The sequence below is a fragment of the Callorhinus ursinus genome, unplaced genomic scaffold (genome assembly GCF_003265705.2).
Source record: "Callorhinus ursinus isolate GAN/ISIS: 27379988/994484 unplaced genomic scaffold, GSC_fseal_2.0 scaffold15, whole genome shotgun sequence".
NCBI classification, from domain to species: domain Eukaryota; kingdom Metazoa; phylum Chordata; class Mammalia; order Carnivora; family Otariidae; genus Callorhinus; species Callorhinus ursinus.
This window is the reverse complement of record NW_027397077.1, coordinates 1,365,938-1,392,814: the sequence shown is the minus strand read 5'-3', so window position 1 is coordinate 1,392,814 and position 26,877 is coordinate 1,365,938. Positions and strand designations below refer to the sequence as shown.

The 26,877-nt window shown below is 53.9% G+C and overlaps 2 protein-coding genes and 1 non-coding gene across 3 annotated transcripts; all 3 read right to left on the bottom strand.

Moving 5' to 3' along the window:
* Positions 1–4,217: 4,217 nt before the first annotated feature.
* On the bottom strand, positions 4,218–16,600 carry SLC5A5 (solute carrier family 5 member 5). Its single transcript, XM_025885598.2, has 15 exons — positions 16,244–16,600; positions 15,362–15,427; positions 14,969–15,020; positions 14,695–14,762; positions 13,759–13,913; positions 12,797–12,937; positions 12,586–12,715; positions 11,195–11,283; positions 10,352–10,464; positions 10,204–10,274; positions 9,676–9,762; positions 9,413–9,606; positions 7,604–7,728; positions 6,770–6,885; positions 4,218–5,255 (listed from the first exon to the last, which is right to left on the bottom strand). The coding sequence occupies exons 1-15, from the start codon at positions 16,598–16,600 to the stop codon at positions 5,091–5,093; spliced, it is 1,929 nt and encodes a 642-aa protein (XP_025741383.1). The 3' UTR covers positions 4,218–5,090.
* Positions 16,601–23,442: 6,842 nt separating this feature from the next.
* Positions 23,443–26,830, bottom strand: RPL18A (ribosomal protein L18a). Its single transcript, XM_025885249.2, has 5 exons — positions 26,798–26,830; positions 25,313–25,492; positions 24,572–24,701; positions 23,810–23,919; positions 23,443–23,590 (listed from the first exon to the last, which is right to left on the bottom strand). Exons 1-5 carry the CDS (start codon positions 26,813–26,815, stop codon positions 23,498–23,500), a joined length of 531 nt encoding a protein of 176 aa, XP_025741034.1. The 5' UTR covers positions 26,816–26,830; the 3' UTR covers positions 23,443–23,497.
* Positions 24,063–24,195, bottom strand: LOC112834323 (small nucleolar RNA SNORA68). The gene has a single exon (XR_003210848.1). It is a non-coding gene; the product is annotated as a small nucleolar RNA SNORA68 (small nucleolar RNA).
* Positions 26,831–26,877: the final 47 nt, after the last annotated feature.

Sequence of the window (26,877 nt, the reverse complement as noted above, 5' to 3'; positions counted from 1 at the left end):
ATGTTTTACATCAATGTTCACAGCAGTGTTATTCACAATAGCCAAAAGGTGGAAATAATACAAATACAAATGTTGATTGATGGATGAATGTATAAACAGAATGTGGTATATCCACACAAGGGAATATTATTCAGCCTTGAAAAGGAAGGAAATTTTGACACATGCTACAACATGGATGAACCATGGAAGATTATGCAAAATGAAATAAGCCAGACACAAATGGACAAAGACAGCATGATTCCAATTACATGTCCCTAGAATAGTAGGACTCAGGGGCGCCTGGGTGGCTTAGTCGGTTAAGTGTCTGACTCTTGATTTCAGCTCAGGTCATGATCTCAGGGTAGTGAGATTGAGCCCCAAATTGGGTTCCACACTCAATGGGGGGTCTCTCCCTCTTCCTCTGCCCTACCCCCTACTCTCTCTCAAAGTAAATAAAATCTTAAAAAAAAAAAAAAAAAAAGGGAAGGGCACCCGCATGGCTCAGTTGGTTGTGCCTGACTTCAGCTCAGGTCATGAAATCGGAGTCCTGGAATCAAACCCCACGTCAGGTTCTGGCGCTGAGCAGGGAGTCTGCTTGTCCTTCTTCCTCTCCCTCTGCCCCTCCCCTTGCTTGTGCGCTCTCTCTCTCTCTCTCTCAAATAAATAAATAAAATCTTAAAAGAATAAAAGGGGGCACCTGGGTGGCTCAGTCGGTTGAACATCTGTCTTTGGCTCGGGTCATGATCCCAGAGTTCTGGGATCGAGCCCCGTGTCAGGCTCCCAGCTCAGTGGGAAGCCTGCTTCTCCCCCTGCCCCTCCCCCCACCCCCAGCTTGTGCTCTCTCTCTCACTCTCTCTCTCTCAAACAAATGAACAAAATCTTAAAAAAAAAAAAGAATAGTCAAACTCATAGACAAAAAAAGTAGAAAGGTGATTACCAGTGACTGGGGGGAGAGAGAAATGGGGGGTTGGTGTTCAATGGGTATAGAGTTTCAGTTTCAGATTATTAAAATTTCTGGAGATGGATGGTAGTGATGGTTGCCCAACAATGTGCATTTACTTACTGTCACTGAACTTTACACTTAAAAATGGTTAAAACGGTAATTTTTGTGTTGTGTATATTTTACAAAAAAAATGAAAAAAATGGGTAATTTTGATAAATCAAAACCACAGGGGCAACTGGGTGGCTCAGTTGGTTAAGCGAATGCCTTCAGCTCAGGTCATGATCCTGGAGTCCCAGGATGGAGTCCCGCATCGGGCTCCCTGCTCAGCAGGGAGTCTGCTTCTCTCTCTGACCATACCCCTTCTTGTGCTCTCTCTTTCTCAAATAAATAAATAAAATAAAATCTTTAAACAAACAAACAAACAAAAAACTATGAATTCTGCTCTTCCAAAGGCTATCTTTAGTAACTGAGAGCAAGACACAAGCTGGGAGAAAATACTGGCACTGCATATAGCTAGCAAAGGACTTGTATCCAGAGTACAAAAGAATTCTTAGGCTCGCCTGGGTGACTCAGTCAGTTAAGCAACCAACTCTTGATTTCAGCTCAGGTCACGATCTCAGAGTCCCAGGAATGGAGCCCTGCCTCAGGCTCACCACTCAGCAGGGAGCCTGCTTCTCTCGCTCTCCCACTTCCTCTGCCCCTCCCCGCTCATATGCGGGCACGCGTTCTCTTTAAAATAAATAAATACATAAATAAATCTTTTTTAAAATTTAAAAACGAATTCTTACAATAATAAGAGAATAAAGAACTCAGTTTAAAAATGGGCAAAGGGTGGGGCGCCTGGGTGGCTCAGTCGTTGAGTGTCTGCCTTTGGCTCAGGTCATGGTCCCAAGGTCCTGGGATCAAGCGCTGCATCAGGCTCCCTGCTCAGTGGGAAGCCTGCTTCTCCCCTTGCTTGTGTTCCCTCTCTTGCTATGTCTCTATCTGTCAAATAAGTAAAATCTTTAAAAAAAAAATGGGCAAAAGTTTTGAATAGACACTTGGCCAAAGACCCACTAAAGTGACCAAAATTAAAAGGATGAACTTAACTAAGTTCTGGCAAGTATGTGGAACAACTGGAACTCTCTCTTTTTTAAAGATTTCATTTATTTATTTGAAAGAGAGTGTGGGCGCACAAGCAAGGGGAGGGGCAGAAGGAGAGGGAGAAGCTGACCCCCCGCTGAGCAGGGAAGCCAACATGAGGCTTGATTCCAGGACCCCGATATCTTGACCTAAGCCTAAGGCAGACACTTAACCGACTGACCCACTCAGGCGCCCCAACAACTGAAACTCTCATATGTTGCTGGCAACAACGTGAAATGGGACAAACACTTTGGAAACCCGTTTGGCAGTTTCTTAAATAAACACACACTTACTGTAGACTCTAGCCATTTCACTCCTAGGTGTTTAACCAAGGGAAATGAAAGCATATGTCCACACAAAGATGTGTAGGTGAATGTTCACAGCAACTTTATTTGTAATAGCCCAAAATGTAAACAACCAAAGCGTTCATTACCTGGAAGTGAAACTGAATATAGGAAGCAGCGTTTATAGTTGGGGGGCCAGCAGGGGGCGTTCTGATGCCTCGACAACTGGACAATTGCAGACCTCCAACTGGAAGAAGCATACCTGGTATTTTCCAATAAGAAGCCTATTGTACTAGCCCAGCAGGAGGAAAGGTTTTCTCCTTCAGCCCAGCCAGTGAGAAACTGCCACAACTCAGCCAATGAGAAACCATCACCATCCTGAACCCTCACTTTCCCCAAACCCTCAGTCACCCCTCCCAACTTCCTTCTTCTTTTTTTTAGATTTTATTTATTTGAGAGAGAGAGAAGGACAGGAAGAGCACAAGCAGGGGGAGCAGCAGAGGGAGAGGGAGAAGCAGAATCCCCGCTGAGCAGGGAGCCCCTTGTGGGGCTGGATCCCAGGACCCCTGAGATCATGACCTGAGCTAAAAGCAGATGCTCAACCAGCTGAGCCTCCCAAGCGCCCAACTTCTTTCTTTTTCTCTATAAAGTAATGTTCCTCTCTTTTGTTCTCTAGACTTGGCTATGGTTTTGCCATAGCTTGCAGGTCCCAAATTGCAATTCCTCTGCCATTCCCAAATAAACCCATTTTGCTAGTAAAATAACTGGCTGCTTTATTTTCAAGGCTGACATAGTGAATCATTGAACAAACTGTGATTCATCCATACAGTGGGATACTCTTCAGCAATGGAAAGAATAAACTATTGATAATGGGACAACACGGCTGGATCTCTAAAATATCAGCCAAACTGGCTTGTTCCGCCTTAGCCCCTCATGCCTCTTCTCACCTCCAAGTTGGGCTCTGCTCTGAGTGAGCACCACTAACCAGTGGAAGGTCTGCTTCCCATGCTACTTGATCAGTGATGGAAAATTTGCAATGGTCCCTTTTAAGTCCAAATCTAAAGGTCTCCAGAAAACAGCCTGTACAGAGGGCCAGGTCTCTGAGGGGTGGAGAGAGGTCAGATCCCGAGGTATGTATTAACTTCCTGAGCTGCCATAGCTTAAAATAATAGATATGTATTCTCTCCCAGCTCGGGAGGCCAGAAGTCCAAAATCAAGGTGTTGGCAGGCTGTACTCCTTCTGAAGGCTCTAAGAGAGAACCCCACCCCCCTTGCCTCTCTCCTGGCTTCTGGTGGCTCCAGCAATCCTTGATGTCCCTTGCCATGTAGATGTGTCAATCTCTGCCTCGGTGTCCACATGGCTTTCTCCCTATGTATCTGTCTCTTCTTTTCTTATAAGGACACAGTCATTGAGTTGAGGGCCCACCCTAATCCAGTATGACCTTATCTTAATCTAAGTACACTTGCCAAGACTCTTCAAGTAAGGTCACATTTGGAGGTTCTGGGTCTTGAATTTTGGGAGGACCCTATTGAACTGAGTAGGGGATGCTCCCTTGGGGACCACAGGAGCCATAGCAAGTATGTGGGCAGATGTGAGTGCAGCCAGCTCTCAAAGTCCCAGAGACCCCCAAGGGACTGGTGCAGGGACAGTGTGGAGGCTGGCAGGGTCCAGGCAGAAAGGGCAGTGGGGAGGGGATGCTTCAAGAGCAAATCAGGAGGGGGAGAGAAGCTATGTGTCAGGGAGGGCAGCATAATGCACCCCGAGATGGCAATTATCACCTCGCTCTGATGCTTAAACACTCAGGTTTATTCGCTCAGTCTTGGGGCAAGAGACACTGAGATTCACACTCAGATCTGACTGAGGAGAGCACAGAACATCAAGCATCAAAGTCCGTTTATTGGATGTGCATGGATTAAATCTCCATCCAAAGTCAAGCACGTCCCCAGACATGGATTCGCCCAACCTATCTGACCCTGTCCACCAGTGACATGTTGGCAATAGACCTTCAGCATCATGCAGCTCCCAGGTCTGTCCCTGCCCAGACCCTACTTGACATAACCTCAGGCCACCTCACTGAGCCTTAGTTTATTCCTCTGTGAAGTGGGTTCATGCTCCTTAGTGGATGAGATACATAGTGTGCAGGCATTAGAGGATGATCGAAAATGTTATTTCTCCTTTATCCTCCCTTCTTGTTCCCAAGGTCAGGAGTCATGTGATGTCTGACCCTCCAAAGGGAGGAAAACAGGGAGGCAGTGAAGGTGGAAGAGCTGGTTTCCCAACTCTCAATGAATCTCTGGTGTGCTCTGTGACCTTGGTCAAGTTGTTGCCCCTTTCCAGGCCTCAGTTTCCCCATCTGCAAAATGGGGTGCAGGGGGTTGTGCCTGAGGACCTCCCAAATCCTTGCTGATATTCAGACGTGTTCCAGAGAAGCGCTGGAGACTTTCTCAGACCTTAATGTTGGGCCTAGAGTTTTCCCATGTTGTCCAGAGGGGACTCCAACATCTTTCTATTGTACATAGAGAGAAATCTGGCTTCATTTTGGGGGAGCAGGCGAGGGTGCAGCATCTAAGACTAGGGGCTGGCTGGAAGGGGGCTGGATAAAATGACCTCCCAAAGGCAGGGCTTCACCTCTTTCCATAGGGTAGGGATCCCAAACTCATTTGCATAGGACACAGTCCAGGCAATTGGAGCCCGAGGCTGTTCTGTGGCGTGGGAGGGGCCACCCTGAGGTTCCATCCCAGGTGGTCAGTCCCCTGCTGGCTCAGAGGTCTGTCTCCCGAAGGTCCTGACCATGGTCATGTGCACTGCTGGGGGTCCAGGAGCCAGCTCCATTCACCTCCTTCTGCCCCAGGAAGAGCAGATGGTCCTCGTCCGTGGGCAGGAAGTCAGGAGGCCTCTTGGTTCCAGGGGGCAGTTCCTCAGCACCCTGGAATGAAAAGAGAAGAAAGACACTGTCAGAGATCCATTCTGCTCTGTGTCAGCTCAACCTCCAGATGGGATCCCTGAGGGCCTCGAAGGACAGAACCTGGGCAGGGTTGCACAACTGTCCCCTTGCTCAGTGCATCAGCCAGTCCTGTGCCTTCTGCCTCCAAAACCTCCACCCGCTTCTCTCTCTCCCCCCATGCCCACGTCACCTATAGTCCAAGCCGTCAATGCTTGCAAGGATGCCTGCCTCCCTCTCACTCTTTCTGCCTGCTCCCCTTCAAGAAAATAAGTATTTCCCCACAGCAGCTGAAAGGGGCTTTAAAAACACTCCAGCCAAATCCCTTCCCTCTCCATACCTCCCCTTCTCTCTCTCTCTTTTTTTTTTGTTAAGTTTTTATTTATTTATTTGACAGAGAGAGACACAGCAAGAGAGGGAACACGAGCAGGGGGAGTGGGAGAGGAGAAGCAGGCTCCCCGTCGAGCAGGGACCCCGATGCGGGGCTCGATCCCAGGACCCTGGGATAATGACCTGAGCCGAAGGCAGACGCTTAACGACTGAGCCACCCAGGCGCCCCAATACCTCCCCTTCTCAAGCTTCTGGCCTCAGCCTTTTGCCCCTGCTGTGCCCTCCATCAAGAATGCCCTTCCCCCAGATCTTCCTAGGGCTGGCTCCTCCTCCTTAGGGGCTCTATCTCTTACCTCTTCCAAGAGGCCACCTTTATCACAGTACCCTGTTTTATTGTCCTCATTACCTGCTGAGATCCTACTTATTTCTCAATTTAGCTTTCATCTGCTCCTCCTAGACAGTGGACAAGAACCCCAGCCCAGAGTAAGAAATGAGAAAATGAAACAGGGATTTCAAAGCAGAGGCATGTTTGGATCAGGGACAGCATTTTCCAAATTCAGGGAATTCACATAGCAACCACACAGCTTTGGGTGAAGTTGGCCTACCCCGGCTCATGTTTCTTATGTAAGATTTTCTCGAAGCTGACTCACTTCTGAATTAAGTACTTTTATTTACAGAAGAGATTTTAGGGGCGCCTGGGTGGCTCAGGTGGTTAAGCGCCTGCCTTCGGCTCAGGTCATGATCCCGGTGTCCTGGGATCGAGCCCCACGTCAGGCTCCCTGCTGGGCGGAGAGCATGCTTCTTCCTCTCCCTCTCCCTGCTGTTCTACCTACTTGTGCTCTCTCTCTCTGTCAAATAAATACATAAAATCTTTAAAAAAAAAAAAAAAAGAAGAGATTTTAAATCAATACCTTAAAGGTAAACCAGTTTTACCTGCCAGACTTGACGTAATACAAGGAAAGGAATAGTATGAAATTCTCAGTCTTTGTTAAAGGGTGTAATAAAAAGTGTTGAAGACATGTCAGCTCTCAACCAAGCCTTTTCTCTGGAAGACGCTGAGAAAGATGGTGACTCACCAATTCCCTCCCCTGACTTATGGCCATGCCCAAGGGACCCAAAGTCACTTCACTGTCCCTCCCCCTGCTCTGGGAGCCAGCCCTGTGACTGACCTTCCCCAAGCTGTCATCCAAGGTAGCCACTTCTTCCTTGGGGGCCACCGATGCTGTCTGCCGTGCAAGATCCCACCATAGCAGCCCAGGACTCAAGGCACTGCGCTTGGTGGGGCCTGCGGGAAAGGGAGATATTTAGTGAAGAGGTGATGGGAACTGGAGAGGGAGGGGGAAGGGAGAGCTCTGATGGGTTCCAATCCCAGATTCGATAATGACCCACTGGGTACCCTGGCAAGCCTCTACCCTTCTCTGGGCTTCAGTTTTCTCATCTACACAGTGAGGGGATGTAATACATCAGTGGGTGGTTCATTATTTCCCCAGCATCTAGAATAGTGTCTGGCACAGAGAAGGACTCAAGAAAGTCCTGGTGAATGTAAAGTCGGAGACACAGGAAGCAAGAACAGGTACTGTGATCACTATTAATTTCTCCTGATCTCTTTCCACTTCTCCGTGGCATTCAGAATTCCCGGAGGGACACGGAGTGGCTGAGGCCCTGCTGAGAAGATATTTCAGCACAATGGACAGCGCCTCGCGGCTTCACCCCATATCCTCTAGCGAGGACTTGGTTTTGGAGGCGGGGGAGAGGCCAGAAAGGCAGGTTGGGGCGAGGGGGGGGGGCGCCTCAGTTTCTCCTGCCTCGCAAAACGGGACCAGCCCTGCAAGGCGCAGAGTTTGTCCTGAAGGCGACACAGCCTAAAGGGTGCTGATGCGTCGTCCAGCACGTGGGGGCCATTTGGTTGACGGGAATGTCCTTCCTCTTCTTCCTGCCCAGTGGGTCCTGGAGGTAGAGGGATTCACAAGGTGATCTCTGAGAAGGCCATACGTCCTGCTTACCTGTCAAGCAGCTGACGAGGGCTCCACATAGCACAGTGCTCAGCGTGCCCAGGGCTCCATAGTAAAGATATGAAATGGCATAGAAGCTGTCAGCTAAGGCGGGTCGATCAAGGTCCATTTCAGGGCTAGGGATAGGAGAGGTGTGCATGAGTCCAAAAGCCACTCCCAGTCTGTTCATTTCCTCCCATCTCCACTGCGAAGGCTTAGCCCAGTCTTCCATTATTGCTCACTCAGATGTGTGCAGTAGCCACTTCTCTTTCTCTCCAGCTAACCCACTTCCACCCGTAGGTGTTCTCTACACACAGCCAGAAGGAGCATTACTGAAATGTAACTCAGATTACTCCCTGTCACTGCTCACCACTCTCCACAGCTCCCTATTACTCTCAGAATCTACCCAAATTAAACTCTTAGAAGAAAACATAGGTGTGCATCTTTATGATCTTGGATTTGGTAATAGTTTCTTAGATCTGACATCAAAAGCACAAGCACAAGCAACCCAAGAAAACATAGATAAATTAGACTTCATCAAAACTGAAATCTTTTGTGCATCAAAGGACACTATCAAGAGATATGAAAAGACAACCCAGAGTGGAAGAAAATATTTGCAAATCATACACCTGTCTAAGGATCTAGTGTCCAGAATACATAAAGATTTAAAGAATATATAAATTATAACTCAACAATAAAAAAAACAAATGAACTAATTAAAAAATGGGCAAAGGGTTTGACTAGGCATTTCTCGGAAAAAAAAAAGATATAGGGGTGTCTGGGTGGCTCAGATGGTTAAGCGTCTGCCTTCGGCTCAGATCATGATCTCCAAGTCCTGGGATCAAGCCCCACATCGAGCCCCCTGCTCCTCGGGGAGTCTGCTTCTCCCTCTCCCTCTGCTCTTCCACCCCCACTCATGCTCTCTCTCTCAAATAAATAGATAAAATATTTTAAAAGTGTTTAAAAATAATTTAAAAAGAACTTCTATATGATCCAGTAGTTCCATTCCTAGGTACAAACCAAGAGAAATGAAACCATACGTCCACACCAAAACTTGTACACAAATGATCATAGCAGCACTGTTCACAGTAGCCAAAAAGTAGAAACAACCCGGATGTCCAAGGGATGAATGGATAAACAAATGTGGTCCATACATACAGGGAATATTATTCAGCCATAAAAAGGAATCAAGCCCTCATATGTGCTACAATGTGGATAAACCTTGAAAACACCAAAAACAAAACAAAAACCTTGAAAACATCATGTTGAGTGAAAGAAGCCAGACAAAACAGGCCATGTATTGTATAATTCCATTTATAATAAATGTCCAGACAGGCAAATCCATAGCAACAGAAAGTGGATTAGTGGTTGCCAGGGGCTGGGGGGAGGGGGAGATGGGGAGTGCCTGCTCATGGAGATGGGGCTCCCTTGTGAGGTGATGAAAATGTTCTTGAGTTAATGGTGATGGTTGTATAACCTTGTGAATCCACTAAAAACCACTTTTAAATGGCTCATTTAATGGTCTGTAAATTATAGCTCCAGAGTAATAATCATAATAAAGAATCAGACCAAATTCTTCTGGCTGGACCTCATCAATCCTTCTCGGCCCACTAAATACACCCCATCCTCCCCATAGTTGGAATGCACTAAACTGAACCCGACCTCAGGCCCTTTGCACTTTCCCTTCTCTCCACTGGGAATGCCCTTCCTTCACCTCTTCCCAAGCACATTCCTCTTTTGCATTCAAGACTCAGTTTCAGAGCCCCCCTCCCCCACCACACCCTCTCAGGCCACACCCACCCTTCTGAGCAGCCGGCTCACCTGGGGTTCCTGCTGGAGGTGTTGGTGGCCAGGAGCTGGCCCAGGAGGCCAGAGGCGTTGGCTGAGGGCACGACACAGCCGGCAGCCGATGATGGCAGGACTCCCAAGGACTGGGTGCTGGGCGGGTATAGAGTGGCACCCACGGCCACCCACAGCGAGAGCGCCAAGCCGGTGGCCAGCCCAGAGAGGACGCCCTGGGGGCAGAGCCCAGGTCAGGGGAGAGAGGCCATGTGCCCTCCCAACTCCTGGCTGCCCCCACTCACCAGCGTGTTGCAGGCAGGAAGAAACATCCCCAGGATGAAGGCTCCAAGGAGGGGGCCGCTGATGACTCCCATGACGGTGAAGGAGCCCTGTGAGAAAGGGTGGGGAGGGGGAGCTGAGGGCAGAGGCATCCCACCTCTCCTGGCTTCAGTTTGCTCGCTGGGAAAGCAAGACCTGAGTAATTCCACTGTGGACCCTGAGACTCTGCTTGTTTCCCTAAAGGGGACGGGACTCCCTGTCCCTGTCTCTCTCCCCTGTGTTGGAGGCAAAGACGCGGATTCTCTCTCCTGACAAATTCTGGTCCCACCTCTGAGCCAGGGTGAGGCCCTCCCTGCCTCCAAGCCACCCGCCCCCCCCACCTCCCACCTCCCATTGCCACCAGGCAGGTGGCTGCAGAAAGTATCAGGCTGGTGGCATCGGACAAAACCCAGTTCTGCCACGAAAAGTAGGACCCTCCCTGGGTTTCAGTTCAATGCGGACGATGCCCCGTTTCTTGTGGAGATGGGGCTGGGTCAGGGCGGGGGGCTCACCTGGAGGACGCCTCCCCCCAGCAGTGAGGACAGAGCTGCCACGGTGAGACAGGCTGAGCCATAGATGAGTGCTATTGCAGATGGGGGGTGGCATAGTCAGCGGGGAGATGCTGCCCTGCCCCCCCCAACCCGAGTTCCTCCAACTCACAGAGCCCCTTGGAGACCATTACGAGTCTCTGGGGTGCGAGGCTGGGCAGCCGGGGTTTGATGAGGTCCTCCACGGTGACTGCAGCCATGGCGTTGATGCTGGTGGAGGCGGTGCTGAGAGTGGGGTGGGGCCAGTGGTCAACAGGCCTCATCAAGGGACTGGCCACACACCCCCCCGGGGTCCACCTGCTGTGGGAGGCCCCAGCTGCTCATACCATCTGACTTGCCAGGACCCCACGCAGCCCAAGGGCAGAGGCATGGGTGACAGAATTCCCCAAGAGTGGAGAAGTCCACCACCCCACCATCCGCACCCCCAGATCTGAGACGCTCCCATGAGAGCAAGGACACCCCTGACCAAGGACACAAATGACACAAGTTCTCATGACATAGCAATCATAGAGTGCCAAGAACTGCTTGGGACCCTGGTCACAGCAGGAGCAGGGATGTGCCAGAAGTCACAGAGTATTTGAAAACACTAGAATGTGAGGCCCCTGAGGGCAGGAGTGGGGGACCACTTGGTCACAGCTGTGCCCTGGGATTTAGAACGGCAGTGCCTGCCACATATGCACATAGTAGGTGCTCAGTGCGTAGTAGGTGCTCAATAAACATTTGTTTGGGGGCAGAAGGCAGGAAAGAAAGAAGGGAGAGGGAAGTCGGGTGTGGCCCTGCCAGGTGTTAAGAAGGTGAAAACCCCACAGCTGGGGTCCTTGTCCCCAGGGCGTGCCTTCTGCTGGAGCCCACCTGAGCTGCCCACTGGGGACCAAGCAGGAACTGTAATGATGAACATGCCCAGAACGTTCTATCCCACAGAGGGGCAGCTGGGTGAGCAAGGAGGGCTGCTTACCTGAGGGTGCCACTGTAGGCACAGGCCAGAAAGAGCCCAGGGACTCCAGGCAGGTCCTCGAAGATGTCCAGCACCAGCAAGGGCATGTACTGGCGGGGGTGGGGTGGGGTGGGGTGGGGGAGAGTCGGGGGTTGGCGTCCAGGACAGCAGCACCCCGAGGATGAGGGATTCTGTCTGTCCTCACACTGCATGTCCCCAGGGCCCAGTGCAGACTGGGCTCACAGTGGGCACTGTGTGTGTGTTTGTTGATTGACTGTGTGCCCTGGGATCCCAGTGAGGCAGAGTCCCGCGTCATCTCTGCTTTACTGATAAGGACAGTAAAACTATAGGTGCAGCCCTTGGCTGAGGTTGCAGAGTCAGGTAGTCCAGGAGCTGACCCCAGCGGAGGACAGCAGATGGGACAGCCTTCCCCCTTCTGCCGATTCTGAACTGACTCTGAACCAGGCATGGCTCCTGGCCCTGGTGCTGCCCCTGCTCACATTTGACCTCAGGCAGTTGCTTCCCACCCACTCCAGCCCCAGTTTCCTCATCTGTAAAATGGGGGCCATGACAGCCTTGGCCTCATCACATGTTGAAGGGTTTTATGGGAGACTAACTGCTTGTGAAAGGAACAGCATAAGGCACAGAGTAGGTGCTTAGGTCATGAGAGCTGGTGATTATTTTTATCAACACTATCATTTCATGCTGAACCATCGTCCCATCTCCTCCTTAATATCCCTCAGGGAGGGCCCCTGGGTGGCTCAGTTGGTTGAGCGACTGCCTTCTGCTCAGGTCATGATCCTGGAGTCTCAGGATCTTGAGTCCCACATTGTGCTCAAGTCTGCTTCTCCCTCTGACCCTCCCCCCCTCATGCTCTCTCTCTCTCAAATAAAATCTTTTTTTTTAAAGATTTTATTTATTTATTTGAGACAGAGAGAATGAGAGAGAGAGAGAGAGAGAGAGAGCGAGCACATGAGAGGGGGGAGGGTCAGAGGGAGAAGCAGATTCCCTGCCGAGCAGGGAGCCTGATGTGGGACTCGATCCTGGGACTCCAGGATCATGACCTGAGCCGAAGGCAGTTGCTTAACCAACTGAGCCACCCAGGCGCCCTCTCAAATAAAATCTTAAAAAAAAAAATATCCCTCAGGGAGTCTCTGACTCCAAATCTGAATGTGCCCCTCCCCTGCGCGCCCACTTCCCCTAAGGCTCCCCATTGCCTCCCAGCCTTGTCTTCCCTGCTCCTTCCAGATCCTCCTCTGTGCCAAGCTCTTTGCTGCCCCTGGACCTCTGAGGAGGCTGTTCTCTCTTCTAGGAATGCTGTTCCACCCTTGCTCCCAGAGGTTCATCCATGCATAAGTTCAGAATGGGGGTGGGGAGGGCAGGAGTGGCCTAGGAGCCTGGGCCAGACTTACCTGGTCTGGGGCAGAGATACGCCCTGCAAGGAGAGGGTCACAGTCTACATAGATCGTGAACATGATGATACCACAGCCAGCAGCACTGAGCACGATCAGGAACAGGCCCAGCTGGTTGATAAGCAAGGCCCTGGGGGGAGGGGCAGCCTCAGGCTGGGGAGGGGGGCAGCTGGTCCCAGAGGCCCCCACCCTGCCCCTCCTAAACACTCACAGCTTGGCCTGCTTCTCTGTGCGACAGGCCACATAGCGCTGCACCTGTGCTTGGTTCACACCATACATTGAGAGCCAGACCAATGTGCCACCCACCACAAGAGTCCAGAATGTGTAGCGGCTCCGCGGGTCCAGGTCAAACCTGGATAAGGGTGGGACAAGACAGCCATATGGGAATGCCACATTGACTTCACCCTCCCAAGGGCCCCAGATGGCCATTCTGAACCTTATGGGCCTTGAGGGGACTTTTGGGGTGGGTTTTGAAATGTGAGTAGGAGTTTGCCAGATCGAAAATTTATTTATTTACTGAGTCATCCATGTATGCATTCAAAAACCTTTCTGGGGCACCTGGGTGGCTCAGTTGTTAAGCATCTGCCTTCGGCTCAGGTCATGATCTCTGGGTCCTGGGATCGAGCCCCGCATCGGGCTCCCTGCTCAGCGGGGAGTCTGCTTCTCCCTCTCCCTCTCCCCCTGCTTGTGTTCCCTGTCTCGCTGTTTCTGTCTCTCTCTCTCTCTGTCAAATAAATAAATAAAATCTTAAAAAGATAAACAATGGCTGAAAAAATTCCCCAAATTGGGAAATATATGGAAATCTTGGGACATGAAGCTTAAAGTCCCCTGTAAGACTGAATCCAAAAAAGACTTCACCAAGACGCATTATAAAAAAAAAAAAAAAAAAATTGTCAAAAATTAAAAAAAGACCAAAAAAAAAAAAAGTGTCTGTGCCCAGCTGGGACCTCAGAGAGTCGTCAGTCTCCAGTCTGGGCTGGGGGACATGGTGAGACAGATGGAGGGATGCGGGCTAGGGCAGTCTAGAGAGGGGAGGCACATGTTTGGTGTGTGGGGAGTCTGGGAAGTGAAGCAGGGAGGGCTTCCTGGGGCAGGAGCATTGGTTGGCTTCTCCCAGGGCAGAGGGATGTCAGCTCCACCTCTCTGTAGGACCCTCTCTACGGTTTTACTCACTCTATCTGGTTCATCCGGGAGTGGTTCTGGGCAATCTCAAACACGTGCCGGGGCCCACCCACCAGCATGATCCCTCGGGCCAGGACAGCCCAGAAGCCAGTTAGCATCACCACGACCTGGAACACATCAGTCCAGACCACAGCCTTCATGCCGCCCTGCAAGATGTGACAGACGGGGAGGCAGGGGGTCAGATAGGGATCTGTCTGAGGCTAACCCAGTTTGGCTTACAACAGTGGCTGGGACTGGTGCCTCTCTCTGCCGGTTTCCTCATCCGGAAAATGGTGTTGTGAGGATTTAATTAGTTCGTATGAGGAAAATCTTTGCAATAGCACCTACCACATACACGTTCAGTGAGTGAATGAGTGATGGCTGACAGCATTATCATTACTACTATGACGATTGTTCTTAGCTATTGCTTTTACCCTACCAGCCTCCATACCGCTGCCTTCCCATGGGAGCCCCTTGATTTGCCTTTGGAGAAGCCCCTTCTCCCTCAAAGGCCATCCACTGGAAGCCAATCGACTCCCAGCTCCAGAAATAGCCAACCAGAGTATCTTCCCAGCCCCCCAAACTTCTGTGATTGGTTCATCCTGCACGCAAGACTGGGGCCAGCCAACCGGAACCCTCCTAGGACTTTTGCCAGCCCATCCTGAAATAGGAACTCACTTTCTGAGCTGATGGGACCCCAAGAGATGGGAGAGGGGCCCAGAGGACGCGGTTGTAGCCCCTGGGTCCAGCCAGTCCTGAAGCTAGCATATCCCTGGACTCTCAGCAATAAGTCTTTCAAATGACTTGTTATTAAGATGAGGAAACAGAGGTCCAGCTGAGATGCAGGTTTCCTCAGCAGAAAGGGCAAGTAAGGAGTGGATGATGGCTTCAGGGTCTCCCTGACCCAGTGGGCATGGAGCCCCCACGTGGGGTGGGGGTGTCACTCACCACAGTCGTGTAGAAGGTACAGATGGCTCCAGTGGACAGGAGCGAGGCCCAGATGTGCAACCCAGTCACTGCACAAGGAAACCGCCCCACCATTATGCCTCCAGGCAGGGTGCAAACTTGGCCCAAACTTGGCCCCTAGTGTCTAGGGTCTCATCTCTTCGGGATTCTTCCCTCCCCAAGTCTCTCCTGGGGCTGCCCCTCCCCTCTCCTTCGGTCTAGTCTCAAAGCCTTTGCTCCCTCCCGGTCACCCTCCCGAGATCTCCCAGAGTCAAACCTTGATTCAGGATGAGAGCGGGGGCGTAGATCACGATGCCAGTATACAGCACCTATGGGTAGAGAGCCGGGACCAAGTGAGGCCCGCGGAGGACAGGGAAGGGGGTAGGAAGAGAATAGCGGTGGCGGAGCTTGCGGTGTCCGGCCAGTAGGGGATCCGGAGCTCGGTGGGGGCGGGGTCAGGCCGGGCGTTTAGGGGCGGGTCTTCGGGCCGCAGGGGGCGGGGCCAGAAAGGTTGAGGATGGGCCTGAGAAGGGCCTTACAGGATGGGGGTGGGACCCTAAGGGCGGGGCCGTGACGGAAGGGGGGGCTGCGGGCGGGGCCGACGGAGACCCGGACCCGAGCCGGATCTGAGCGGGACCCTGGGGGCGAGGGCGGGGCCGAAGCCACTCACTGTGGCTACCAGGTACTGCAGGGTCCCGCAGAGCCTCACACTGCGGCTGAAGCGCAGCTCCAGGTACTGCAAGGAGGAGCCGAGGCTCTTGGTCACCTGGACAGGTACTACCCAGGAGATCGAGGCCTCTGGGGTACTTCACCCGCCCTCGTGGCTTCTGCCCTCCCTCCGGAGGCCAACTTCTCTCTCCACCCTTGTCGGTGGGGGGCCCCCGCCAGGCGCACAGATTCCGATCAGTGTGCACACATCTGTGCACACGCGCCATCCCCGCTCCTGGGCACACGAAGTGTGCCCAGGAAGACGAATCGGTCAAAGGTATACGTTCTTCCGCCCCCACTGGTGGCTCATTGGTCCCCGGGGCGGTGTCGCTCAGAGTCAACAAGCGGACTCTACACTGCCTGTGGCCAACTGTTCTTGGTCGCCTACTGTCTACCGGTCATGATTTTAATCACTTTACCCCCTGCCCTGGAGGAAAGTCCTCTTATTAGCCCAGTTTGACACTTGGGAGGCCCGAGCAGAGTAAGCGGGGAAGTCGGGTTTCGAACCGTTGGCCCACTGTCCGACGATCGCTCAGCTGTGCGCACGCCCAAGCATGTGGGGGGAGGGGGGCATGTTCGTGCCTGTCCACACTTGGTGCACACCTGGCTCCGCCTTGCGCGGGCTTCCACCGAGGAGAACCAGGACGGCGGCTCCTCTTCTTCCTGCCCCTCACCCCGCTGCCTGGGGCTACTTCCCAGAACCCTCCGCACCTGTCTTAACTGTTAAAGCCCCAAGGAGCCCGCCGGCCGCCCCCTGTACAGCACGTCAAAGCCCCAGGACCTCCCCGCCACATCCCTGCGTTCTCAGCCAGGCAGGTCCTGCCTCCGGGCCTCTGCCCGGTACCTGGTAGGTGCTGGTGAGGCCCAGGCGGTAGAAGACCGGCATGAAGAGCTGGGCGGTGAGCAAGGAGTTGAGCAACTGTCCCAGGCACATCCAGAGGAACTTGAAGCCAAAGCGGTAGGCCTCGGCGGGCACGCCCAACACCTGTACCGCCGACATGAAGCTGGCGGCCAGCGAGAGGCCAACGGGCAGGGCGGCCAGGCGCCGGCCCCCGGTGAAGAAGTCCTCCGCGCTGCGCTGCCCGCCCCGCGCCAGCCCGACCCACAGCCCGATGCCTGTGGACACCAGCAGCATGAGGGCGAAGACCGCGTAATCCCAGGCTCCGAACGTGGCCCGCGCTCCTGCCTCGACGACCGCCATGAGGTGCAGGTGCGAGGGCCAAGCGCGTCCTCGGCCCTTCCAGCCACCCCGCGTGCCACCCCCACCCCCCCACCCCCGGTAAGGGAAACTGGCAGCGACCGAGGAGGCAGGGCTGCGTGGAGATGGGAGGATGCTTGGCCTCTGCAGCGAGGCCGCACACCTGTCTCCTGCGGCCCCTGGAGGGAGGGAGTGGAAGGGACTCGGGCCGGGGCTCCCTGGGCAAGGAATCTGTGGATCCTCGCTGCGGCGGTCTGCCTCCCTGTCCCTCCTCTTCTACGCGTCTGCCTCTGCCGTCTGTCCGTCGGTGGCCCTCGCCTCCCGCTCGGTAAGGCTGGCTGCTTGCAGCGGTGTGTCGGCCGCCCAGCCGTCGGTCTCTCTCCCTGGGAGCTGTGCTCGGCGCTCGGGCCTCGACGGGAGGTCTCCGTAGGGCTTAAAGGGGTGGCTCCCGGCGACCGGCTGTGGATTTATTGGGCTCCCGGGTCCGCGAAACCCCGCCCCTGGAGTTGGGGGCGGGCAGGACCCGCACCCTTTCCGCCCGGGACTAGGTCAGATAGGCCAAGACCGGCCACGTGGGTGGCTGCTGGGGGTGGGGGTGGGGATGGGTGTGGCTCCCAAATACCCCCTCTTACTTCGGTGGCACTTTCCTCTCACCCCGAGCTGTTAATGTCTCCCGTTGACAGGTGGGGAACTGAGGCTCCGAGGTGGCATATCACGCTCACCTGGGGCCACACGGCTGGAAGCCGAGCTTCAGCATTCAAATCCCCGCTGTGCTTTTGTACCTTAAGCTGAGGGGAGCTCACTCTCCCACAAGCCAGGGGTTCATTTTCTGGGTTGCCCTGCCGCTTGAGGAAAACTCGTTCTGCTTGAACGCCCCTCCCCCCAACTGGCACTTGCAACCATTCCCTTTCTTCAGAACCTAGCGGGAGGAAATCACCAAACCCCAGCCCCAGGCTAAGCTGAGTGGGAGACATTGGGGTTCAGGTCCTAAATGCAGACATACTTGGAGGAGTCTTTGCTTGTCATTGTACCTCAGTTTCCCTATCTGTAAATGGAGATAAAGTAGCCCCTGCCCCGAGGAATAAATCGAGCCTACATAATGCGAGCCTGGCACAGAAGGCCTTCATTCATTCGTGTCTTCATTCATTTGTTGTTTCCTGTGCCAGACACTCATGGAGCGTCTGACCTGGGCCAGGTGTTAAATGTATAATGGAGGTCGTGGGGGAGGGACTGTCAGGGGCCTCGAATCCGAATAAATGGGAGGCCCATGACTCCTTGGGAGGTAGTGTCTGACATGTCCCCCATCGCGCAAATGAGGAAATCCAGGTTGGGGAGGGGAAATCCCTTGCCTGGGGTCATGCCACCAAGAGACCCAGACACTGTCGTCTTGGGCCCTTTGCTGGTGGACTTGAGGGACTTTGGCCTCTGGAGGCTCTGACCTCTGGGTTCCAGTCCCCAAACGGGGTTCCCTCTTCCACAAGCAGGAGGGATCTAAGACCTCCGCCGGGTTGAACCCGAGGGCCCTGGAGTCCTGTCCAAGCCTCTGCCGCCTCCTGGTGGTCTCCGGCCAACTCGCGTCACTCCAGTTTGGTCCAGCATCTCCCTTGCCATCCTTTCGTGCCCCCTGCCACCCCACCCCCACCCCCACCCCCCGGCTCTCCCTCTCCGCGCGCTGGGCGGGGCCGGCCTGCACCCCCCCGCCCTCCCCCGGGACTGCGGTAGGGCGGCTGACACGCGCCGTTGCCCGCCAATATGCGCTCCGCCACCCCGGCCAGGAGAGTGCGGAGAGGACCCTGAGTTCCTTTTCCTTCCCCCGCCTTCATTTTTTTCCAGGCCCGGATGCGTGGCGCCCATCTGGAGAATCTGATGGGAAAGGATAAATCCTGGAGGGGATCCCCTTCCCGAAAAGCCATGCAAGCGAATGCAAATATATGCAAATTGTTGCAGCGCGCACAAACCCGATCCTCCCTCCCCAGGGAGGTTCTGGGAGTGGTTGCCATCCCCACTGCCAGCCTGTCCCTTCCTCTGTGAGGTGGGAGGCTACAGACTGACGCTTGGGCTGAGGCCCGATCATTGAGCACCTACTGTGTGCAGGACCATGCACCCGCTGCTGGGGACACAGCAGGATCACAGGCACTTGACACTGACCGAGCCAGGAGGTGAACACACATTTCTGAAGCTGATGGTTGAGTGAAGCAAGGTCAGAGAAGGAGCTGGCCTGGGGGACGACTTTATGTGGGTCTCTGGGAGGGGAACTCTTGGAGGAGGTGAGTGCAGACCTGGCAGGGAGAGGAGGAGCCAAGCTTGGAGAGATGCAGGGGGAACAGCCAGGGCAAAGGCCCTGACGTCAAGTGGAGTGAGCAGAGCGAGTGAGGACAGCGAAGGCCACAAGGGACCTTGAGCCTTGGCCAAGGGTGGATTTTATTCTGAGGGAGCTGGGGGAGCACTGGAGAGTTTGGAGCCAGAGGGACCTAATGAGATTTATAGACTCTGAAAAGCCCGCCATGTCCATGGCAGCGACTGTGTGGTGGGAAGAAATGGGTGGATTCAGAACGTGTTCTGGAATTCCAGGATTTGACAGGAGGCCCAGAGTTGGGAACCCTGAGGGGTGGGTGGGACCCTCTTCTCTGGGGTTGGAGGGGTACAGGAAGTGGGTTGGGGAGATGCAGTGGTACCTTCCCTGCCTGTACAGTTCCCATATGGGCAGAGGGCAGGCAGGACCCTGTCGGTGAAGGGGGAGGGGCAGGGAGAGCCCTGACAGCCCGCAGCTGCAGTCTGAGCACCAAGGGCAGGAATGTCAGGATGCTGCATGGCTATTTGTGTGCCCACCCCTGCCTGCTGCCCGGGCACCCCCAGGGCTCTCATGGCTCCCTGGTGACATGGCAGGGGTTGGGGTGAGAGGCTGTGAGCTACTCTGACTCCAGCATGACCTTCTGGGTGTCTGGCCTTGAACTTCTCCCTTGCACTCAGTACAAGCAAACCATTTTTTTTTTTTTTAAGATTTTATTTATTTATTTGACAGAGACACAGCGAGAGAGGGAACACAAGCAAGGGGAGTGGGGGAGGGAGAAGCAGGCTTCCCACGGAGCAGGGAGCCCGATGCGGGGCTCGATCCCAGGACCCCGGGATCATGACCTGCGCCAAAGTCAGATGCTTAACCCACTGAGCCACCCAGGTGCCCCAAAAGCAAACCATTCTTACTAATGGTGCTGTAGCTTCCTGTGAGAGTCCACCATTCTTAAGTCCTGAGGATCCCAACTGTGATTCTGGGATTCCATGATTCTCAGGTAGTCTCTCCTGGTTTCAGGATCCGGGTCAGGTCTTCTGAGGCCCCTGCCTGTCTTGTCTTGCCTTAGGGCCTGCCTGCCCTTGCCCGATGGTCCTGACTCAGGAGCCCCTGGGGTACAGGGAGGGGCAGCTTGTGATCTCTTCCCCAGGGCTCCCAGTCCTGCCAGGCATGGCACTCGGCACCTGAACAAACACAGGGACAAGGCCTGGGAGCACCCATACAACCAGAGGGGTGTCAGTGATCCCGAAGGCAGGGGCCTCGTGGGCCTCACACTGGAGGGCTACCTTATCTCCAGTTTTTGTTGTTCTGCTTGGTTCACGCACCTCAACTATCTCTGCAGTGAGAGCTCTGCTCAGCAGTCCCCACCTCCAGCCAGCGCCCTGGCAACTGCTCTGTGCAGGGTTGGGGGGGGGGGGGGAAGATTCCCAGGTAGATGGTTACATGGTAGAGGGGTCCATGGGCGGGTGGGTGGATGACTAGATGTAAGTTAGGGAGCCGGTGCTCACTAATCCTCAGTCCAAAGATGGCTCAATAACGGACTGACCCACCCTTTGGCTGGTTGGGGCAGAGCCCTCCCACCTGGTTCCCAGGCTGTAACATAGATGAAGCCTTGATGAAGACCCAAGGTGTGGATGGGGGTGCACAGTGGGCCTTTTGTGGGGCCAGGGCCTTCCACTTTCCTGGTGACATATCCTATCTCTAGTTCATCTGAAGGCTTCCCACACCCAGAACCAACCCCACCTTACACAGGAAGAAACTAAAGCTCAGTGGGTAGTGACTTGCCCCAGGCACAACCATTAGGGCCCACCACAGGTGCCAGCCCGTCTGACTCCTAAGGAATTTGCCTTACATGCTAGCCTTTCCACTGCTGAGGTTCAAATTAGTGCCTCAGAAAACATTTGTCATGTTTTATTTTTTAGCATCGATTGGGAACAGTTGAAAACTTAAATCCTCAACTGCCAGGGTCTTCTATAGTATCAGTATGTGTTTAGCAGAAAACTAACTCCGTAATGAATGGAATTCAATTCCACACATGGTTTGTTCAAGCACACTTAATAAGTAGCCTATTTTTTAAATGTCTTTTTTAAATGTAAATATTTGGATGAAGTTTTTAAAGTTTGTTTTGATATATTCATTTGCTACACCAACCATGGTTTCAGAATTCACCTTTTGAGCTAATTGGTTTCAGAATCTGTAAAATGAACCAAGAATCTTGTGTATCAAACCTGTCACGCAGACATGTGAGAATAATGTGTTCATAAAGCATGGATCTTGCTTTCGTTGTAAAAAAAAAAAAAAAGAGTGACAACGAAAAGCCTCCAGATTACAGCCTAAGCAGGACTGGTGTTTCCTTCTCCCCTTTTCTCATCACATAGTCACAGGGTCAGATACCCAAAGTCCTTCTACCTTGCTGCTCCAGTGTGTCTTAATGGCCAAAGATGGCTGCTGGAGCACCAGACATTGTGCCTGTATTCCAGCCAGATGGGTATTTCCTGGAAATGGCACACATTGCAACTGCTACTATCACACGGTTACCCCTAAATGCAAAGAAGGCTGGGAAATGTATTTTTTTTTTTGTGGGTGGCATCTAGATACAAAGATCCTATTACCGAGGAAGGAGTATTTGGGGGCAACTAGAAGCTTCTGCCTGAAGCCATAAAAGATTAATGATACCAACAAGGCAAAAAATTAAAAAATTTTAGCCTGGCCCCAAAATATACCTTAAAAAACGTCAAGTGCCCTGGAAGAAAAAATTTGCACCGTATTTGGGGGGAAACATGTATTTTTTTTCCAGGTTTTTGCACCACATAGGAAAGGAATTTTTACAAAATAACTTTAAAAATGACCAGCAGCCCCATAAAGGAGCCGAGGCCAGACAAATTGAGAGAAGTGCCTACTTCCTAAGAACAAAAGGCAAATAAAAATCCCCAAGATGGGATTTTTTTTTCCAGCCATCGAAGTTTGCTTCTTATTAAATGCTATCGGGAGAGTAAATCAGTATGCTTACGGTAGTCTGGTGGTGGTAGGGATCTCGGCAGGGTGAAAAAATAAAAAACCTGGGTCCAGGAATGCCAGACCCAGGAAGGAACCGTCCTTCCTCCAGGTGGTATGAACAAAGGGAAGGATCTTCATTGGCTGTCCCTACCCTTTTCTGGGTCTGACTTCTTGAACAGGTCCTGGGGCCAAGGAGGGACACAGAAAGGCCATTGTCACTGCAATACACGTGTGAATTACAAACTTCAGGGAAGCCAAACCAGTGATGATCTGGAACAGTCCAGCCAGAAGGCTCAGCCAGTGCAAAGGTGTGGAGGTGGGAAAGAACTGTTTCACAGCAGTAGGCAAAGCAGCCAATGCAGGTCCAGGAAGCCAGGTACCCTGTCCTCGGGTCTTTCTGGGGAAGTGGCTGGCTATGCCCCAGCTCTGCCTCAGGTACCTCTCCAAACACAGGTGGGGTCTGAAGTGACCTGGTTTTCTGGAAACCACCGAGACTGATCATGCCAACGAGCCACCCCCACCTCAAGTGGGGGAAGAGAGGCTATACCCTGGCCTGGGACACTCCAGGCCTGACTGCTCCCCAAACCCCCACTCCACGCTGCCTTCTTGCTCCCTGGTTTCTTCCCATTCCGCAGCTCTCTGGAATAGAAGGCAGATCTCGACTGACCTTTTGCCCCCAGTGCCTACAGTTGTGACGCTCCAAGCATCATCAACTGAGTTAACGTGCTAAGTGCCCTAACTTCCTGATGAAGACTCACTCAGTGGGCCAGGGCTGCCCAAGGTCACACGCCAAGGGCAGATGCTTCCCAAGATCTGCCCTCCTAGCTGTGCTTCATCCTGACTGAGGGGCTCAGCCAGGGTGGGATTAGCTTCATGCCTGGAATTCCCCGGGGCCTCAAGTGGTTTCCTGGAGACAGATACCCATGGTGAGCCCTTGACTCTCTGGGGCAGGATCAGGGTGTCCTTCAAGCCCCCCCCTCCCCCAAGGAGAAACCACCACAGCAGAGCAAGCTCATGGCCTTCTCCGGCGCCCCCTGGTGTCTGCTCCGAGGATCCTGGAACCAAAGACAGGTTCTGAGCCTGGAAGGGAAGAGGAGAAATCCCACAGGTGGACCAAAACCATCCCATCATCCTGACTTCTAGGCATCTGACATCTGATGGCCACATCTTACCCAAAACATGGGGGCTGGGGGCAGGAAAGCTGGGGCCTGTGTCTAACAAGGAAGATGGGATAGGGTTAGGGGCCAAACCTTGTGGCCTGCAAGGCACCCCAAAGCTCACAGCAGAGGGCCACCTGATGGGGCTGAAAACCAGGCCTTCTGGCTCTAGGACCCTGCCCGTGACAGCCCCTTGCTGGATGAAGCCCTGGGGAGCTAAGTGGGCAGGAGAGAGCTTGGGGGTGTGGCCTTTGCCATTCCTGGGGCTCCCCTTCTGGAGAAATCAGGTGCCTGGGCCCCACTTTGAGAGAGGAGGACCCCTCCCCAAGCAGAGAACTCACAGCTTGGCTGAGCCCTTTTGAGTTCTGCAGGGCGTACAAAGAAAACAAGAGTGTCTGAGCACCTTGGTTTTCCCAAAGAGTTTATTTGAGCAGACTTGGAGACAGTGAGGCTCTGCATCTAAAAGAAGGTGTTGGGCCTCTTGGTGGTGAAGCGTGGCTTGTGCTGGCGACGCAGGACCCGGTGGGGCAGCGGGAACTTGATCTTGGAGTCCTGCAGTAAGGACGGGTGGGTGAGGGGGGTGGAAGCCTCTCAACCTTGCCTTCCAGGGGCCACTGAGGTGTGGCCACCCCCCACTGGGCTCCTGCGTCAAACCCAGTGCCTCCCTGTAGCTCCCAAGGCTGGGGGATAGAGGAGCAGCTGGGCCAGCTCCATGTTCCAGGGGAGCCCCCCTCAACCAAGCCCACCCGGCACGGCCCCCAGGGCACTCACGTGGAACTGCTTGACAGCTGGTCGGCGGCACTTGCTGGCTGCAATCTCCTCCACCTTCATGATCTGGATCGAGTGGGCCCGGGCACGGTGTCGGGCGCCCATGTCTCTGTCTGCAGGGAAGGAGGCAGGGCGAATGTGTACCCCGGGGTCTGGGCATTCCTCAAACCTCCCACCAAGTGCTGGTCTAGAGGAACCCCAACTTGGGGACTGGGTGGCCATAGTCTCTGGCCCCAGCAGGCACTGGCTTTATCAGGCATGTAGAACCTCCGAATTCACTTTGAGGGGCATGGCCACAGCCCCCCAAAGGCGACGAGATCCACTTGCTGTTAGCACCGTTGTTTAAACCGCTGCTATGAGAAACAGCAGTTCTTGGGTTGAGGTGCTTGGGTCTGGGCCCTGGCAGGTAACCTGCTCAAGGAGCACCTGGGGCTACTACTAGCACCAGATCCCCACAGACAAGGCCTGGGCTAGACTCTGGCTGGGAATTACACCTGCACAAGCGATGGACCCCAAAGGTCCACCTGCTGCCAGGTTCCAGAAAAAGATGCACCTGGAGCACCCTCTCCACTCCTGCCCCTATGCAAACACCTCTTCTGTGTCCCCCATTAGCACCCCTGGACTCCCCACCCCCCCCAATCCCAGAAGCCTCTGGCATTTGCCCTGCCTCAGTCTGGGGGGAGAGGGGGGCGCAGGCCGACGGGGCTGCAGATGCCTGCAACAGGGGTCTAAGGGGGGGACTGGGTGCAGGACCCGGCGGCTTACAGCACTGTGTGACGGCGCCCGCAGTGGTCAGGTCCCGGTACTCCCGGTACATGTTGTGGGTGCCGCTACGCGAGTCATAGCGCAGCCAGATGCCAAAGTTCTTCACCCGCAAGGGGGACTTCTCAAACACCTAGGTGCCAAAGACACTGGCTGAAGCAAGGGTGGCGAGTGGGCTTCGACCTGGCTCCGACCCTTGCTGATCCTCTGCCTTCTTGTGCTCTCAGATTCGAGGACTGGGAAACGGGCGCAAGAGAGGCCTGGGGCAATCTGCTGTCCTGGACAAATTCCCACAGCAACAGTAGGGCGTACACAGCCGTCCAGGCCGGCACACTTCCCCCGTGTGGACCACCAGCTCAGCTCCTCCCAAACACTACTCTCCCAAGACTATCTGGGCCCCAAAGCAGCTGCCACCCAGTGCAGCAGAATGATGCAGAGCCCAGCGCCCATCACAGCAAACGTGCCCTGGTGATAGCACCTCTCCCCACTTCACACATGAGGCCAGGCGAAGGTGCTGGCCTCGGCCAAGGTGTCCAAGCATGCCAGCCACACACTTCCTGGGCCTTGGGCTCTCTCATTAGGAAAAGCGCACTGAGGTATTCATCCCATCCCAACCTAGGGCTTAATTACACAGGCGAACAAGCCAGGGGTTATGAAGTCTGGGAACTCTGTGGGGTGAGGAATGCCCCCACAGGAAGGTGTAAATCCACTCCAGAACCCCCCCTGTTCTCAGACTCCCCGTACCTGTCCACAGTAGACAATTTCCCCCGAAGATTTCTTCATCTTTTTCAGCTGAGACACAAAGTACCAGAAGCGGGATTTGGCGACGACGTGATTAGGTGCAAAGATTCGCATGCGATACAGGGGCGGAGTGCGACATTTGGGGGTGGGCAGGCAGCGCCCCACCACCTTGTACTCTCGCAGCTGAAACAGAAAGAGGGGTGAAGTGGGGCCAACCCAGAGCCCTGAGGCAACTGTGAAGATTCCCCTTGCTCCCTTTCCCAAGCCTGGTGATAACTGGAATCAGGAGAGCAAAAACAGACTGTCCCATCACAGGGCATCCATGTGGGATCCGGTGACTGCACTGTCCCAGCCTTCCCAGAACAAGGATCGAGGGTGGGGAGGATTAAGATGCCTGGGTACCCTATGCCTTGGCTCAGGAAAGCTGGGCAGGGCTGTCAATCTCGCTGTCCTTCCCTTTCTGTTTATAGTCATGTGAAAAAAGCCGAAGACTAAACCTTCAGGCTCCTTCCTCCACAACAACTTTGCAACTCACATCTTCCCAAAGTCCTCTTTCACTCTGGGGCCCTAAGACAGTGAGTGACCAGCCTAGGATCTCACAGCCCACCCCAGGCAGAACGAGAACAAGAATCCAGTTCCCTCCCCAGCCCTGCCGCCATGGGACCTGCAGCTGCTTCAGTATTCCCAGCAGCAGCCCAAAGGGGTTTGGACTTCCCAGTGGATTCTACCTGTTTACACAGATGCAAAAACAAAGATGTAAGCCAGGACCAAACACTGCAATATAGTACAAAGAACCTGCCTTCGCAAATGACTCGCCATGTTACTAATATGAGGAGATAGCCCCAAATATCGTAAACTTGTCTCCTGCTCCCACCTCTCAATGGGACTAATCAGGCCCGCGGACCACCTGTTCAGGAGAGGACCGATGTAGCTGGCCCCTTTCCCAGCGTGGAAACAGGCTGGGGAGCTGTACAGGACCCACCCTGTTTCTCTCGAGGGCTTGTTCTTCCATCTCTGCGCCACAGCGCCCTCGGATTTTACCAAACACTAGTCACAGCGATAAAGTTCCCCGTGTCAGCTGAGATTTACGGTTTTCTTCTACTTCTCACAACCCCGCCGGGGGAGAAGAAATATTAACGTTTCCTCCCACCATGTCCACTTTGCAAATGGGGAAACCGAGACTTGAAAGATCGACGAAGTCCCGTTGTTCGGAACGTCCAAGCCGCGCAACTTGTCCCTTCCCCTGGAAAGGAGACCCGGCCTCTCCGGCCCCCGCGATTTCCCAGCGGGCCGGGACCATGGCACCAGACTCTCCACGCGGCGCCCGCAACGGCCGCCATGTTGGCTGCACCTGGAGGCGATGGCGCGCGGTGGCGCGGGACCCAGCCAAAAGCGCGCTCCTGCTATGCGGCCCATGCCACCTGCCGGGACCCCCGATTCGATCTGCATTGCCCTCCCCGGCCCCCTGCCCAGCCGCGCTCGCCTTACTGTTCCCGAAGCCTTCATGGCGCACTCCCCGCACTCGCCGCCACACGAGAAAGGAAGTAGCCGCCCTCGCGCAGCCGCTC

Bases quoted from the DNA above. Each gene is read 5' to 3' on its own strand.
- SLC5A5 (XM_025885598.2), bottom strand. From the start codon at position 16,600: ATGGCGGTCGTCGAGGCAGGAGCGCGGGCCACGTTCGGAGCCTGGGAT. The intron at 13,914-14,694 runs GTGAGTGACACC...CACATCTTGCAG, and splicing joins GTACCTTCTACACGACTGTG to GGCGGCATGAAGGCTGTGGT. The intron at 10,465-11,194 runs GTAAGCAGCCCT...CCCCACTCTCAG, and splicing joins GCCTACAGTGGCACCCTCAG to CACCGCCTCCACCAGCATCA.
- RPL18A (XM_025885249.2), bottom strand. The intron at 24,702-25,312 runs GTACGGGGAGTC...TTTGGCACCTAG, and splicing joins AAATTGTCTACTGTGGACAG to GTGTTTGAGAAGTCCCCCTT. The intron at 23,591-23,809 runs GTGAGTGCCCTG...TCCTTACTGCAG, and splicing joins CAGCTGTCAAGCAGTTCCAC to GACTCCAAGATCAAGTTCCC.